This window comes from Tiliqua scincoides, chromosome 12 (assembly GCF_035046505.1).
Source record: "Tiliqua scincoides isolate rTilSci1 chromosome 12, rTilSci1.hap2, whole genome shotgun sequence".
NCBI lineage: Eukaryota > Metazoa > Chordata > Lepidosauria > Squamata > Scincidae > Tiliqua > Tiliqua scincoides.
In genome coordinates, this window is record NC_089832.1 from 16812844 (window position 1) to 16830529 (window position 17686).

Sequence of the window (17686 nt, forward strand, 5' to 3'; positions counted from 1 at the left end):
TGCGGAACCCGGAAGAGTTTTTCAGCGATTTTCAACCACTGTGCTCCAAGCTCCCAGGGCACACCTGCGGGCACTTCACGACACACCAATGTGCCGTGGCACACCAGTTGAAAATTGCTGATCTAGAGGGCAGTGTGAAATATGCAGGGGAAAAACGTCCAAGTCCCAGTGAACCTTATGTTGTTGATGTGAAGATACTCCAGGTGAACAGCAATTTTGGGGAGACATTTAAACATTGATCAGTCACTTCTGGGAGGGAAGGAAGGAGGACTTGCTCATATTCCGCCCCCCCCATCTCAACTCTGTCCCTTAACTACTAATTACCCATCTCTCCAATGGTCCAGTTCCTCCTTTCCCCAACTTTTAAAATGAGGAATAGCAACAGCCCAGCAAAGAGCACCACACAAAGTGGTAATATGCAGCTAACACTTCCATTGATGCTAAAAGCTACACATGTTTAATAAACCACATTTAAAAAGAAACAGCTGCATTTTTCTGTCTGTGGAAGTGTGTGCCTTATTTAATCCCTGCACTGAATTTGCAAATTTAGCTTTGTGTTCCATTTGAAACTCTGAAAAGATTTACAGATCCCAAACTATGCAATGCGAAGAAAATGCAAGTTTCCCAATCTCACAGTTTCCTCATAAGACAAATTTAGGGTTGGGAAAGCGAACTTGTGGAAAAGAATCTGAAGGCAGAAAGGGAACTCTTTAATACTTTCCCATCTGTCAGCTTCCACCCCCCCTCCCCAATATACTCCTAGGGGTCATTTTGGCCATTTTTTCCTTCAAAGGTGGGCTTACAGACTGGAAACAGGGCCCCCCCCTTTGAATTTGCCAGGTAAGCAGGCTTCAGGGCCAGTCCACCTAAGGCAGCAGGTAGAAAGGGCACCTGCCTCTGCCATTCCCTGGATTGGAAGAGGGGAATGAAGCAGAAGAGGAACTGTGAAGGAGAGCAAAATCATGCAGAGTGTCTGATGCTCTAGCTCAGAGATGTCAAACGTAAGACCCGCGGGCCAGTTACGGTATGCAGAAGCTCTTTATCTGCCCACATGATATAGTAGTTGGGCCCTCTCATCACCATCAGCTGTGAGCGGTGAAGTGACACTACAGCAAAAGCAGTGCCGCAGAAAAGGTGGCGATGGGAGAGCCCAATTATCATGCAGGTCACCCTTTCAGTAGCACCACTTCTGCCTAAGTGATGGGAGGGAGAGATGGAAGGAAGCCTCAGAATGGTATGGAGGAAGAGGCAGACTAAGGGAGTTGAGAAAGAAAGGAGTCATGAATGACTGGGAGAACCCAATTATGACATGGGCTGCCCTTCCAGCAGCACTCCTTCTGCCCAGGTGTTACTCTACAGAGTATGCTTATTTATGGCCATCACCCGCTTAATGTCACTTCCTGCTTAATGACGTCACTTCTGGTCTTCACCAGGGATCACGAGTGCTATTTAGCCCACTGTATGAAATGAGTTTGACACCACTGATCTAGCCCCCAACCCTACTTTCTTCTCCTCTCTCCACATATCCTCTTCTGCTCTCTTCCTTTTCAAATTTAGGGAGCAGGAAGACGAGAAGTGGTGGCAGCTGACACACCTCTGATTAAGGGGCTGGTAGTATTTGGTATGCCACCTCAGGTACTGAGAGTTTGGGGGCCAGTCCTGACAGCCTTTTCATACTAAGGGCTCTCATAAATCACTTCCAAAACCAGGCAATATCCTCTACTGTTAATAGAGCGTACCAATGAATCAGAACCAGAAAACAACTTTCCCCCCAGAAACAAATTCACTGCACACAACAGGAAGAACTTATTCAGTTTTCAATTATCTCAGATTGTAAAGGACAAAGGCTGCTTTTCTTTACTGTGCTGCACTATAGCTGCTAAAATCCCTGTAGCAGTGGTTCCCAAACTGTGCCTGAGAGCACTGTGACAAACCCACAGGGCCACAGGATGTCCTGGGCAGCCTCTTCGTCCCAGCTCTCCTGGGCACAGCCATCTTGGATCACGTGAGAATCATGCAAGATCCAAGATGGTGATGTCTGGGAAAGCTGGGAAGAGATCACCATGAAACAAAGGTACCATGGTAAGTTTGGAAACTGCTGCTCTATGGGATCACGCTTGTGTACCCAAGGAATATTCAATGGCTAAATTACATGTTGCAGGCCCCTGGCACTATATTGGAAGGAATGGAGAAGCCTAAACCTCTGCACAAATCAAAAACTGGAATTGTGTATCCTCCAATTTATTTACAGTACTACGCTACAGAATGTAAGAGTTTCTCTGACAAGAGCCACAGCCTTACTGAGACTTAGGAAACCAACATGTGTGCCTTGAGAAAGTGAATGCTCTTCAGGACGTACTGTATTGTTGCATCATCCACTGCTCAACGCCTGCAAAATGTTAGGGTAGCTAGCTAATGGCATAAAAAAGTAGCTCCCAAGCGTACCCACACTCAATTTTCTGCTTTAATTTCTGTTACTTAAATTTTTTTTTAAATCTCTGGCACGTTTTTTATTTTAGCGCAACAGACAAGAAAACTGCAATTAATAGGCAAAACGTTATTCACGTGGAGCAGCCATTTGCAGCCTGTGAAGGTACATGCAAAATACCCATTCTAGCTATCGAAAGCTGGAATTCAACTAGGTAGTATAGTTCTACTCCTGCAACTCAGAAACAGCCAGCAGGATCCATGGAGTGGGGAAACCCTATTCCCAGGGCTCTGCTCCTATGTGGCCACCAGGTTTCAGGCTCTGTCTCAATTTTTGGACACTCAAGCTGCTTTGTGGTCCTGAACACCCACAGGATCAACAGTTCAGGCCATCGGAAGCCGTTCTGCACTTTCTGTGAAGTTCAGTATTCTCTGCTCTGTGCTGCCTCATGCTGCACGCTACGCCAGCCTAACGGTCCACGGGGAGTAGAGAGCAAGTTGAGATCACTTGCAACCTTAAAGCAACCTGCTGCCGAGAGATGACACTTTTTAAACCTGCATGGACAGAAACACCTGAATGGCATTCAGGAGCCTAAACCCTTGCATTAGAGCTCTGCTGACGACTACTCGGAGCAGGATGCTGGAATCTACATGGCATCCTGCAATCATCACAGGCCCGTTATGGTTCGGAGAGAGTATCTTCAAGAAATAAACCTTGGCACCCACTCTGTGTTGCCTATTGTAATAGAGAGACTTCAAAGATGCTGACAACTCCTGCAAGCTTTCTTACCCCGGGCAAATGTGGGTGCTGTTGTATACAGTTGTGCGCCACTTAATGATGGGGTGGTGGACCGGCAACCCTGTCGTCAAGCAGTGGTTGACATTATGCAACGCCTCCGAAGGCACGGGGGAGCCGCACTCCCTTCACCTCTGCAGGCTCAGAATGTCCATTTTGGGCAAAAAGATGCAACTTCTGGTTTCCTGGAAAACTGGAAGTGTTTTCACCCGAAATGGGCAGTCTGAGCCTCTCCAAGGCTCACAAAAGCCTCTGGAGGCAAGGGGAGTGCGGCTCCCCACAGCTTCAGAGGCTGTGTGTGTGTGGGGGGGGGGAACGACAGGGTATAAGAGCTGTCGCTGGTATATCTGACAGCTATACGAGCTGTCACTGGCCGGAGTGTCATTAAAAGGGCACTTAGCTGTACATGCTAAATAGGGAATAAAAGATACAAATGGGCATTTATGAGGCTGCTACGGTGTGGTCTGTTACTAAAGGAGGTTTCAGCTTCAGTGAATGAAAACTCTTTCTTAGGTGTCCTCTGGGCTGTACCACTTCAGACTGTAGGTATGAGGGCTGGTGTGCACCCCCTCAACATCCTGGCAGGTCTACATCGAAGGGTTGGGGTATACCATCTTGGCTGGCTTGTTGAAGAAAACCAGGGTGCGAGGAGGGGCTTGCCCTTCCCTTTCCATCCCACAGATGCGTAATGACAAGTATTCATTATGAGTTTACAATGAGGTTCTTGAGAGACGGAGACATCCAGCCCAATATGCCTCTCTATCAGGTAGTATGTCCTCACGCTGCTTCTGATGTGGAGAGAAGTGGCTGGTCAGGTGATGCTTCAGTTGCCCTTTGATCCCTGAACCAAGGCAGGCTTGCTCTGGACTTGGGAGGCATGCCTCCCCAGACTCAGCAGCTTGCCTGCATGTAGAATCTTTCTAATTCCCAGCTGGAGATTTGGGAGAGAGATGGCCACTGGCACTTTCTCATTCCCCTCCCCAAGGGGTGCCAGCTTTCAAGCCCCAGGGAAGCTCTCTCTTCCCCATCTTCTTACTTCCACACCTTTGCTCTGCCTTCCTCCCCCTTGATACTTCCCCCTTCCCTCAAGCATCCTCTTCCTTTAACCCACTTTCTATTCCTTTCCTCCATTTTCACCCTTTTCTGGTTTCGTGTCCTCTTCCTTCCTGCACCTTGCTCCTTTCTCTCTTGCCTCCCCATCTATTTTTCTTCTCATCTCCCCTCAGACAGTCTTCACTGGTTTTAAAGGACTCCATCTGACATGCAATTCCTCCTCCCTTTGACTGGAGCTTGGCAATGATGTTATAGCTAAGCACAAGAAAACACGATCAGCCTTGGCCATGTTGCGTGGTCCCCCTGCTGCCTCAGTGGGGGGAGGGGGGGTTGGAGCCCACAGGGTTCCCAAGATGAAATGCTCCCCATGGGAAAAAAAATATTCATAAACACATAATGCAAGCACATCAGCAAGATGACCAAGTCAGAACCCTTCTGTGTGCATGCTCGCTTTCAATACACAGGGGACTTTCTTTTCTTTGTACATGGCAAAATACTTGGGGGAGCTCAAGGGAAGAAAACATAATCCACATGCGAAAGGTCCCTGGCTCAATTCCCAGTACGCAGGGCAGATAAAATTGCCTGAAGATCTAGAAAACCACTGTCAGTACTGGCTTAGGTGGAGAAGAGGCTGACTCAGGATGACGCAACTTCCTATGTAATCTGAAGTGGTACAGCCCAAACTCTGGTTTTAAGGCTTCGATGGAGAACGGCCCTTAGAGATGGCAATGTGAGCAGACATGGGGTAGTTTGTGCATAGAAAGGGAGGTTGGGTGCAGGGGAAACGGTGGTTAAAGGGAAAAGCAGAATTCTACTGTGTATTTATGGGGTGCTGAGGTCAAATGCAGTGCTGGACATCAACTGCCTGGCTATGTGATGCCCTGGAACAAAGTTAAGACTACACTTTCATTTTACAACACAGACCTTCAAGAGCCTCCCCCTCTGTACTATTATACCTCTGCAATAAAAAACAAACCCTAGACTAAGGCCACATTCAAGATACCACTGGACAACTTAGATTAACTACTCCAGTCTAAAATGAGGATGACTGTGGAATGATGCTGGATGAAGCTGCAACTCTTTATATACAGGGGAAAAAAGGCAGGAGACTCCTTACCTCCCAGTCTAAGTAATCACAGACATCTTCAAAGTTAGTAAGTAGAGAAACTGAGCAGAAAAGCCGCGGCAGCTCGTCCCTCGTCATTGGGGGGAATCGGCTGTCTTTAAGGGCACTGTGAACGACAAGAACATAAAACACAGGAGTGATACTAAAGCACCTTTCCATGAACAGCACTCTAGGGAAAGGACACAACTGAATAGTCGTTTGGCTGCAATAAATTATTGGTTGACAGTAAAATATTTCTGATACCGAAACTGTTCAGGCATTTCATTTTCAAGTTCCTTGGAAAGGCGTTTTATGAAAAAACAAACCAAACCACAGCTCAGTTTTCACTTGCATATGGAGATAAATTCAGTTTCACAAGAGAGCCACCTTGTGGACCAGCCTGCCAACTGAGAGTAGATTGTGAGAGGCAGCTATAGGACACGGGAGGGGAATTGACACCTGCTGAAGAAGAGCCATCCTGCTCAGCCATTCTGAGCACAACGTACAGGAGTAAAGACCTGAGAGTTAGGATAAACAGAAGCTCTGTCAGTTTTAAAGGGTTGATGAAAAAAATTGCAGGAAACATTTAAGTACACTCTCAAATGAACCAGGCTCTCAAAGTCTGGCTCAGGCTCTTTGTAGTATGAGGTTCCCCCTGTAACAGACACAATTACTTCATGAGAAAGTTGTGATCCTAGAGATAAGAGCTGCTAAAGATGATCAGGCATAAAAAGCCCCACAAAATATACAGAATGAGCAAAGTGGATATAACCGTCAATGCAGGCAACAGATACCAAGAACCTCGGGAAGAACATGTGCAATGTAAAAAAAAAAATAAAAATAGGAAAACAGAAAATTAGTAGTATTAGTATGCTGATTTCTAGGGATAGAAGATTTCTCCCAAAAATTCTCCTTTGGAGATTGTGATGCTGGATATTCAGATATCTGCTGAATACACAGAGAGTATTTAATATCTACATTTGACTCTCAATCACACTGCATTTCAATATTCCCCACTATTTAATTAAAATACTGCTGGATCAGACCGAGGATTCATCTAGTGCAGTATCCTGTCTCCCACAGTGGCCAACCACTTGCTTCCAGGTAGCTCACCCGCGACATACAACAGATTCCCAAGCAGTCGCACTCCAAGCACCTCAGTTTCAGCAAGGTGCCACATCTTTCCAGCCAGCCACCCCAGAAACCTGCACTGGGCACTTGCTTCCACTGTTCATTTGCCCCAGCAGGCTATGCACCTGGATTTTCAGGCTGGAGTGACTACCTGCCAAAGGTTTCTGGGGTGATTGGCTGGAAAGATGTGGCTGCGGCACAGAACGGTAAGCACTGCGCCAGGTAGGCATTTTTGGATGCCGGATCCAGCTTGTGGGCTGGGGTTTGGTGCCTGGTGGTCTAATCTACCTCACAGGAAACGTGAGAACCAGTCATGGAAAAATTACTGAAGAGAAGACATTCATCTATCCCCTACTTGGTGGTGGTGGTGGGCAACCTTCAGTCTCGAAAGACTATGGTATAAGCCTACAGCACCCAGTATTCCCAGGCGGTCTCCCATCCAGGTACTAACCAGGCCTGACCCTGCTTAGCTCCCGAGATCAGATGAGATCGGGCATGTGCAGGATAACAGTTGGAGGTAGGCCCCATTACTTCAATGGGACTCAAAGCACTGAGGCTGTAATTCCAAACCAACCGCAGCAGATGCTTCCCAAAATTTCTTCTTAAGTGTCAGCACCACATGAATCTCAACTCACATAAATGGTTTTCGCTCTCTTCTTCCACCAAGCTGCGTAACAGCCACTTCCAAATGGAACTGTTCCGCTCCCTCTCCTATTGCCTCAATGCCTTGCAGAAGCTTCAGGCTTCAAAATGGCTCTGATGACTCTGAAGCTGTGCTAACCAGCTGGACTCAAACCAGACACAGGAGCCTCTCACTGCTCTCTCCACAGGGTTCCCCTCCTTGGGTGCTGAGCCACTGCATCTCTACAGCATCGGAACAGCTGTTCCAAAACAATAGGCCCAACAAAGCAATTCAAAGACAGAAATTGCCAGTACAATAAAAGGGGCCACCCCCAGACTTCTTCACACTGTTCTGTGGCTTTGTAGGAGAAACATTTTTCCTTGCCTGAACCACAGATTGCTTTAGAGGACTGGTTAGCATCGGAGGTGTGCTCGGCGAGATCTTTGGGACAGCAGTCCTCTGAATTCTGCCCTAGGAACATTTGTTTTGTTCAGTGTTATTGTTCTGGCCATAAAACACAACACAGCACAACATGTTGGCCAATGCACTTGTCAATCACTTATCTGAAATCAGAAATGTTCATTATCTCAAGCACAAGTTCTAAGATGGAGATGTACAAACTCAGCCAATGATTTCACTGAAGTCAGAATAAATGAAGCCACTTTAGGAGTTACCACTCTTAAAAAATACTATTTTTTGAAAGACAGACCAATGTTTGCAGTTGTACGGTACATCTGGGATATATCTTTCCTTCACACCCTTGATAGTGTGCAGCTAAACAAATGGCTCGAAAGGCCTCCGACTTTAGTGACAGAAGCAAGACTTCTATGAGCTTTGTTAACCAAAGATGGCTTCAGCTGGAACCCAGCCAGTGTAAATTCATTCTCTAAGGAGAGCCTAACTAAACTTCACTAGTTATTCTTGCAATTTTTATTTATAGTTGAACATAGAAAAACCAGGTACAGCCCTGGAATTACTAACGGATACCATTTTTGTTCTGAATGAAAATGTTTTGGAATCCCAGTGTTGAATTCCACCTTCACACTCTTCATTTGTTTGGTCTGACTTGAGTTGGTCAAATGAGTACTATTTGAAAGCAAAATGATGCTAGTGGACTAAAGCAGATGAAAACAATGCACAACGGAAACATTTTTGATCAAGTAAATGAGAGGGCACTTGCCAACCCTGAAATAAAATTAGAGGTAGAGCAAACATGTGTATATTTGCATCATCTTACATTTGTATTTGCTGTCCTAAAGATGGATCATATGTGACAGCAAGTAGCAGACACGAAGGAATGTGGGCGTCCCACACTCAGGGTTCCAATAATGGATGGGGTCCAATGAACACAGAAGGACTTGGACAAATCCAGTGGGAATTTTTTTTACTTAAAATCAGTGGTTAAAAAACAAATGCACAAAGACCTCTTGGCAATGCTGTTCTTTGGATCCTGGCCAATAACACTTGGCCTGCTGCTTACAAGGTAGTGAAGCCACTGCGGGCCCCAGAGAAGTGGTGCAGCATGTTGACAAAGACTACCCACCACCAGGAAACAGGTTGATCTTATTCTCTATCTTTGGTAGACTGTACTTAAGGCCAACATAATTCAATTTAAAAAAACAAAACTAAGGCTGATCATTTTCCTTTTCCTGATATACCTCAACAAATCCCCAAAAGACCCACTTGTCACAAACAGAAGGAACTGCTGTGTCCACCCTGTTGTTGTTTTGTTCCCAAATGAGCAATAAAAGCTAATCAGGTATTGCAGAAATGTTGTCAGCTTGCATATCAACACACTAATCCTCTTTGAAGACAGATAGGGCAGTCTTTCTGATAGGGCAGGGGTGTCAAACATCAGGCTCAGAGAAGCTCCTTATCCATCCTGCATGGTAATTGGGTCTGTGATAACTGAACTGCAAATTGAGCTATGGTGGCCAACAATTTATCTCTTTGTAGTCTAATCTCTTTCATGCTGGCTGGAACCAGGCAATGTGTGCAGATTGCTGACAGAAGTGATGCTTCTAAGGAAGTCACTAACTTAAAGCCAGGGTGTGGTGACGGAGGGAGGCAGCATTAGAGAAGCCAGTGCTGGCCAAAGGAGGATGGTGAGCGTGGTCATTCTAGGTAAGTCAGACTGGCCATTGCCCATTTTAAGATGACACTGATTAACCGATCTGCATGGCAGGGAAAAAAGAGGGAACAATGCTCATTAGAAGAAGTGCTGCGGAAAGAGCAGTTGGTGTGATAATTGGGCTTCCTCATGTCTAGAAAACAGGATCAAGATTTGAACATCGTCTCTTCTGTCATCTGCAGCCAATAAGATCCTAGTTGTTTTGGGTCATCACCAGCTTAATGATTTCACTTCTGGCACTCAGCAGGCACCGTGGATGCTAACTTTGGCCTGCTGTATGAAATGAGTTTGACACCTATGACAGTGTCCCCTTCTTAATGCAGATGTCCCATGGCTTCTTCACAGAGAATCCACAGGTCAAGCAGAAGCATTTGCTACTGCATGAAATGTGCCATGCCATAATTTAATAAAAAAAGGACTGGGCTAACTCCTGAATTTTATACACTTTTGTTTCAGGTGTCCTGTATTTCCAAGCGATATACATGTATAGTGGTTCCATTCCTAGAACCCCTGCGGATGCTGAAATCAGCAGATAATGACGGTCAGGGCATCCAGACCTCTGAACGCAACGGGAATTGTGCTCCAGTCATGTCAGGTGGGTGTTCTGACTGAAGAGGCAACACACGGCCTCCAGGGGCATCAGAAAGGCTTCCAGACGCAACCAGAACAAAGGCCCATTTGAGTTCTGCATCTTTTTTTTCACTAGGGCTCACCAGCTAACTATGGGAAGCCTATAAGCAATGGAGAAAGTCCTGCCTATGTGTAATTTTTCCCCAATGCTTTCTCTGTTTTAGAAATTAGTCTGAGCAACTGGAGATGGAAAACCAGGGTAGGTGTGGTCTGCAGACTGAGCCAGTTCTCTGTCTGAGCAGCTAAGCAGGATCAGCCTGGGTTCTCACCTTGGAGCCTAGAAAGCTGCTGACAAACCTCGCTAAGGCGCTGGTGAAAGAGTACACTGTGACGGCACGGTGAGCCCCCGTGGATGCAGAAAACCAGATAATGAAATGTGCAGTCTGACCTGTTTTCTGAGAACCTTCTGGCAGACACCTGCTGTTTGTGATGGAAACTAAGGCAAATCTGAAGTTATTGCAACTTAATTGCTGCAGTAACTGAAGATACATTTCATGATGCTCCATGCTACTAGCATACAGCAAGTGAGCTAACAGGCTGGGTTGATACCTGTTGGAGGGTGCAACACCATGGACTACTACAGCTCTCAACCTTGATTTCAACTGATAGGTTGGCTGCTAATAGCTGCAACAGATCAAAAGTTGGGGTTGAATCTTTCATAGCTACACGGTGCACATGCCCAAACCTGCTTCCAACTGTGCTCTCACAGGAACAAAAAAACCCCAATAACCTCTTTTAGCCTGATGCAAAGTCATGAAAGGGAATTTTCAGCCAGATCTGGGCTCCCAAATTTGGCTTAGTCATAAAACCCATTTTAAAAAAAGGTTTTTACAAGAATTTGTTCTGTGAGAAGAACTCAAAGAAACCTTAATTACACCAGATGTTTCCATCCAAGTGCAACCATCGTCCTGGCTGTGCTCTGCACCATCCAAGCTTCTACAGCTGCCACAGTTTACCCTTGGTCAGGTTCTCAAGATGTTATCCATCTCTTGCTGACTCCTCTGCATTCCACTAATTCCACACTCTCTCACAGTGCCTTCACAGACCTCAGAATCTTACATTTAAACCTTATCGCTATCAAGACCCACCTAGTCTTTTTTTACAAGTCTAAAAAAAGAAAAAACAGAGCTGAAGCCTGTTTTATTCTTTTTAGGGGGGAAGAGACGGCCTTCTGGAGTATTTGTTGAACTCCACTTTCATCAGATCGGGACCATTCTGGTGGCCTTGCATTCTTCTTTGCCTGACCTTACCATGACCCAAGGCAAGTTTGCTTCCTTATGAGTAAATGTAACCATGTAGCTTAGTTTTGCTTTCCATAGGGCTCAATACTTTTGTCAGCTTGGGGGGAGGGACTGCCTTCTTGGGTATTTTTGGGTGCTGTTTTCATCAGATTGGAATCATTCTGGTGTTGTTGGATTCCGCTCAGCCTGCCCTTTCCAGGGGACGAAGGCAAGTTTGCCTATTTGTGAGTAAATGCACTATATGGCTCAGTTTCACTTTCCATAGGGCACCAGGCACTTGCCTTCTCGGATATCAGCTTACCAGCTAAAGTTTCGTGACCCACCAACAATCAGGTTGTGACCCACCAAGTGGTGGGTCAGGACACATGGTTTGAGAAACCCTGGTCTAGCAAATGATCAAATTTTACAGTGTAAGTTAGAAAGCACAGCAGCTCTTTACTAGGATTGCACCAAGTGCTTGCCCATTTCAATGCAATTAAAGTTGGGGGGAACAGAGCAACAAATTTTTTTCCCAAATTTTTATTTATTTTATTTTAAGAAATTTACAACTCAGCTTTCCCATGCTGAAGCAAATGCCCCAGAGAGTTTACAAAGCTTTATAGTCAAGTACAGAGTAATAGAACAAGTAAAAACATCAAATAAGGCAGTAGAACAATAATTTTAACATTACAAGGTGAAACATGATTATCAAAACAGAGTGAAGTTTAAGGAAAAAGAAAAAAAGAACTCATTGAGCCTGCGGGGAACAGATAGGAGGCTGTCAGGCCACAACAGTATGACAGAGGCACACATGGCAAATATCTGCTCAGCAGCCAAATTCCAGACAATACATGTTTTGAGCCCTTGAGGAAAACCCCTAAGAGAGGGGGCAGTTCTCAGTTCCCCTGGGAGTCTATTCTACAGCTGTGGTGCCACCACAGACAAGGCCTGCCCCCGAGTTGCCACCCCTCTCCCTTGTGACAAAGGTGGCACTTGTAGAAGGGCCCCTTCAGCTGACCTGACAGGAAGGGCTGGAATGTATGGAAGGAGCCGGTCTTTCAGGTAGCCTAGACCCAGGTCATGGATGGTCTAATTCCTTCCCCATTCAATTTTTTCAAAGGCGTTAACTGCCACTGTTTCTCTACATATTGTACTGGAATACGCATCCAGCACAAAATGTAAAAACCTGGAAAACAGCAATGCTGGCCCCCTACCCACTATTTCAGAACACCACCACTGTGCAAACTCATCTTACACAGCATGTACCAAACACCACGGGAAAGGATATTACTGTCACATTACCCTGGTTGGCTGTGATGTGCAAGACAGCCTCCTTCAGTGGCAGACCCCAAAATGCCACATTCCCTGCCTTGGTACTATGCACTGTTTCCTCTCTCCAGTATTTTGCTGGAGGCTGATCATGTTCTTTAAACAGGTTTTAGTGAGGTTGCTTAATTTGCTGGCCTTCCTTATAGTTTTAATTGCTGTTATCATATTGCATGTTTGTATCGACAGTTAATGGATATTGTAAGCTGCGTTGAGCTCCCTGGCAAGGAATTCCACATGTTGGGTTCCACCAGGAGAGATTCATTTGGCAGCAACGTGCAAGGGGGCCGTAAACGTGGTGGAACCCACCATGTTGCTAGAGACCTTGGAAAGGTCATAAACCTTGAATTGAGCCCAAACTGAGCCCTGGAACAGATCAGCAGCCAAGACTGAACTATTGGCAAGACCTCCAGGTGCAAGCCGAGAAACCCTAAGGAAGGTCTCACAGGCTTCAAGCCTTGACGGTCAGATGATATCTTCAGCAGTCAATATCTACTCCACACATTTCAGCAGAACATACTTCCACCAAAACAGAAGGGATTTATTTATAAACATAATGAAACATCAGCAACATTTGGTATGTTTTCAAAATGTGTTCTGAACAGGACATAACAGCAAACAATGCAAAATGTTCACCAACTAATTTTAGAAGCATTGTAAGTATCTAAAACAACACCAAGAACACCAAAAACTCCCCCTCAAGAGGACTGCGTTATCTGCAAAGCTGGGGAAGAAAACCAAAACTTCAGAAGGAAACTAAGAGAAACAAAACAAGTTATGAACACTGATTAAAACGAGATTCTAAGGAGTGGCCAGGACAGAAGCACCAAGATGGAGAACTGCAACAAGTGAAGTCCGCCTTTGACAATTTTGTGACACACAGAAGTCCAAACAGAGTCGGTTCACAGTATGTTTACAGGAAGTCTGCTTCTTGTCATTGCCGCCCAGAATGGCTCCTTCAACAGGGCCTGACAAACGGACCCCTTCTGTGAATCAGGCAAAAGTGGGATTCGAAACAGGTGCCCAAACTGAGGACGAGAATTTTAACAGAGGCGGTAACATTAACTGATTAGTTTTTTGAAAATCTAAAGATTTCCTTGGAGATTTTCAAAAAACATCAAATAAAACATGAAGCAGATGTTTTTTTTAAAAATTATTTAGCACTAATAATTACAAAAAATGCAGAAGGAAAGCACCAACTTAGATCAGGCACTCCCACCTGTGGGAGAAAGAAGGAGGAATGTCTCTGAGATAATGTCTCCTGCGCCATCATACGCACACCACCCAGAACCACAACCACCTTAATTTTAAGCATTTCTACGATGGCGAGAAAACCCAAAAAGCCTGGAGAGAGAATGTCCATCTCCCTGCTGCTCAGCAACCAGAGAGCGCAACTCTAACACTGCATTTCTGTGAGATGGCCACAGTGAATCAGTGACACTGCCAAATAGAACTAACGAGTCAAGATTTCCCTGCCCTAAGATTTCCCTAACGAGTCAAGATTTCCCTGCCCTAAGATTTCCCTAACGAGTCAAGATTTCTTTAGTTGCTGTCCCACACCCATTCCCTTCTTTAATACAAGATATTGCCATGCCCAAGGAATCATGTTTCAGCAGAAGCCCAGGCAGTAAAAGGGGCAAAACAGTGGTATATAGGCAGGCCCCCAAATGCATGGATCCTATAACTGCAGATTCAATTATCCACAGATGTGGGGTCCTCCAGTGCAAGCCCCTCAGCACCTATTAAGAAGCTTCCAGAGGTGATTTTTTTCTTTTGTTAAAACAGGTTGCTATAAGCATTTAAATTTACAGTGCAACGGAGCAGGCTGCCGATAGCCTGAATGCTGGATGAAACGAGATTTAAAGTGAAACAAGAAGCAGAAGTTAACTATATATGTCTCAGAGCACGTGCCATCTTACCATCTCAGAAGCATTCACTCTTCTGAGAGAGCAAAAGGGAGACTGTCTCTTCAAGAGTTTTTATACATAATTACTATAATAGCATCGTCACAGTTATTATAGAAATTCAAGTGATCCATGATTAATTGTGGATGTCACCTTAAGTGATTTAACCAACTAGTCCAGGGGTGTCCAAAGTTTTTGGCAGGAGGGCCACATCGTCTCCCTGACACTGTGTCGGGGGCCGGGGGAAAAAAAGAATTAATTTAAATTTAAAATTTGAATAAATTTACATAAGTTTGCATGAATGAATATATTAAAGATGAACTTATATGAATGAATGAAGGTCTTGCAATAGCTCAAGGCCTATCAAAGGCCTTGCACAAAGCAAGGCTGGCTTTTCCTTTGCTGCCACTGCTGCATCACAGATGTGAAACAGCAAGCAATGGAGGGAGCCCTCGTCCCACAGCTCATGCAAAAGGTTGAACAGTTGGCTGTCATGCTGAGAGCAGTTGCATTGGGTCAGTGTGGGCTCCAACAAATCTCAGGAGGGCCAGAGGCTCATTGGAAACTGGGGGCTCCCTGAGGGCTGCATTGAGAGGCCTCGAGGGCCGCAAGTGGCCCCAGGGCCGGGGTTTGGGCACCCCTGAACTAGTCAATCACAAGTTGTAGCCTTTAGATGGAGTCAAACCATATTTAACTGGCTCTTCGGTACAGGGGAAAAAAAAGAACATTTTCTGGGACACTTCCAGAAATTCCCCCCTGCCCCCCCCCAGCAGCCAGAACTGACAATTTGGGAAATGCTCACACCACTTCTTACACTTTGACGAGAATCAGGAGAATAATGAAGACAGCTATTCATTTAAGGGGGCGATAATGTGTGCTCACCGGTGTTATTGTCTATTGATTTTTCCACTGCCAAATTTTTGTTGGCCGAGGCTGACAACAGGCAGCAAGGGAATTCTTGTTACACTGGCTATCAATATTTTCCTAGTGAAGCCCCAGCAGCAATAATAGTTTAGCTTTATCAAAAGGACAGCCAAGACAACAGTTGTGTCACTTCGCAGAATAAAGTTGCACGTGCTGATACAGAAGGAGTCGGCAAGCGCTCCTGTGTGTGTGGAAGAAAAACTTCATGGGAGAACATGCATATCGTGACAGTCTCCCTTCTGTCTTTAAGAACCGCCATACACAAGATGGTGCAAAAAACCCAATGGTGAAAGTCCTTGCAGTGGCATAGCTAGAGGGGGTGCAAAGCAATAAGCTTTGCAGGGAGCCTCACCACGGTGCGCAAGTGGTCCTTCCCCTTCGGAACCATTCCAAGATGCGAGAGCAATGCCTCCGTTTTGCTCTCGTGGCTCGGAATAGCTCTGAAGGGGCAGCTTGCACGCCGTGGTGAGGTTCCCTGCAAAACTGAGTGCTTTGCACCTCGTCTAGCTACGCCGCGGAGTCCTCGAAAACTAGTTAGTGAGAGTTTTAGCTTCTTTTTCTACGAACACACACACATCCCCAAAACATCCACCAGATAATAAAATATCCTGAAAATCAAGACAAGCAAACAACATCCTGAACTGCACAGCAGTGAGGCAGACAAAGGAAAGAAAAACACTTCTGCTTCCTGGGCATTGTTACTTTGAAGGGGCAGATGCTTTGGGAGTGAGGTGACAGCATGATTGCTAAAGCACATGGAGCTGGTATAGGAGAACTGTGAACTGGGCTCTTGGCTTAGATGAAGTCCACAAAATGGGGAAAAAACCCAAAGGCCTTTCCAAATTTCCCTGAATATTTTAAACCATGTTTGCCCAATGTTGCGTATACGCAACAGGGATAAATGTGTGCACCTGTGCGCCGGGCAGAAATGGGTTAATGGTGTCTGCCAGGTTCCAGCACATTTTTGAACATCTGCATCCTCAGTTTCCCAGGGTTCCAGGCACGGCACTGAGTTTGCCTTGTGCAAATGGACTGCGGCATATTCAATGCAAGATTGACGCTTCTTACTTTTCCCCAAGCTCAAACCCTTCTGAAGTTGACAAATTGCAGGAGATGACGACAGGGGACCAAAGGAGGGAGGTGATTCACCTGGGCCCTGACATTCCAGTTTGACTTGCCAGGTGAGTCTGCCTGCCAGCTAGTTCTATGTCTAGAAAGACTGTTGGATCTTATCATGATCACAGAATCACTTCACTCCTATAACTTCTGGCATGGAGTTCCATTGAAATGACTAGGGAGATTGTATTCATATAAATGGCGTATAGCCCAGCCCACTCAGGATTGAGGGGAGTGGACAAATGTCTGGAGGAAAAGTTCATTACGAGTTACAAGCCATAGTAGGTATGTGCAAGCTCTTGGTTTTGGCCTCTGATTGCCAGATGCAGGGGAGGGCACCAGGACGTAGGTTGTGCCTGTTGCCTTGTGTGCTCCCTGAAGCATTTGGTGGGCCACTGTGAGATACAGGAAGCTGGACTAGGTGGGCCTATGGCCTGATCCAGTGGGGCTGTTCTTATGTTCTTAACTACAATTCCCAGGAAGCCTTGCAGGTCTCTTGTTATCTGGTGTGCTCCTTGGGGCATTTGGTGGGCCGCTGTGAGATACAGGAAGCTGGACTAGGTGGGCCTATGGCCTGATCCAGTGGGGCTGTTCTTATGTTCTTAACTACAATTCCCAGGAAGCCTTGCAGGTCTCTTGTTATCTGGTGTGCTCCTTGGGGCATTTGGTGGGCCGCTGTGAGATACAGGAAGCTGGACTGGATGGGCCTATGGCCTGATCCAGTGGGGCTGTTCTTATGTTCTTAACTACAATTCCCAGGAAGCCTTGCAGGTCTCTTGTTATCTGGTGTGCTCCCTGAAGCATTTGGTGGGCCACTGTGAGATACAAGAAGCTGGACTAGATGGGCCTTTGGCTTGATCCAGTGGGGCTCTTTTTATGATTGCCAACTGATCAAAAATGGCCTGGCCTCACCTTTTACCTATAACAGTAGCTTAATATGCCAGCTTGGCTCTAAGTAAAGACTCCACAAGGGAGGCTACTTGCTGGGCACAACTCTTTCTGTACAACAGTCTAAGGAAGATTCAGAACATACCCAAAGAGGTTTCAATACAGAAAGTGTCTGCCCCAAAGCAGAGTGGTGCACAGGTGACCTGTGATCACACCTTGTCATGCAACCCTCATGCAAAGCAGAAAGGCAAGACCATAGCGACTCTGGCTCTTGTTCCACATTCTGTGGCAATGGACAAAGGACAATTTGTGCCTTTCTCCAGGTGAGCCCAACTTCATTCTTATAGTTCTTTTCTCTTTTGGCCCCAATGCATGCTAGTTTAAAGCTTCACCTCCACCACAATCATCCGAAT

At 45.8% G+C, this 17686-nt stretch overlaps 1 protein-coding gene and 1 pseudogene across 1 annotated transcript in view; both read right to left on the reverse strand.

The window, feature by feature from the left end:
- Positions 1 to 17686, reverse strand: part of AMMECR1 (AMMECR nuclear protein 1) — a 108732-nt gene that overhangs the window by 21175 nt on the left and 69871 nt on the right. Inside the window, exon 5 of the mRNA XM_066640106.1 lies at positions 5394 to 5508. Coding sequence (XP_066496203.1) covers positions 5394 to 5508 — 115 coding nt within the window. The remainder of the gene's footprint in view (positions 1 to 5393; positions 5509 to 17686) is intronic.
- On the reverse strand, positions 6915 to 7035 carry LOC136663316 (5S ribosomal RNA; annotated as a pseudogene).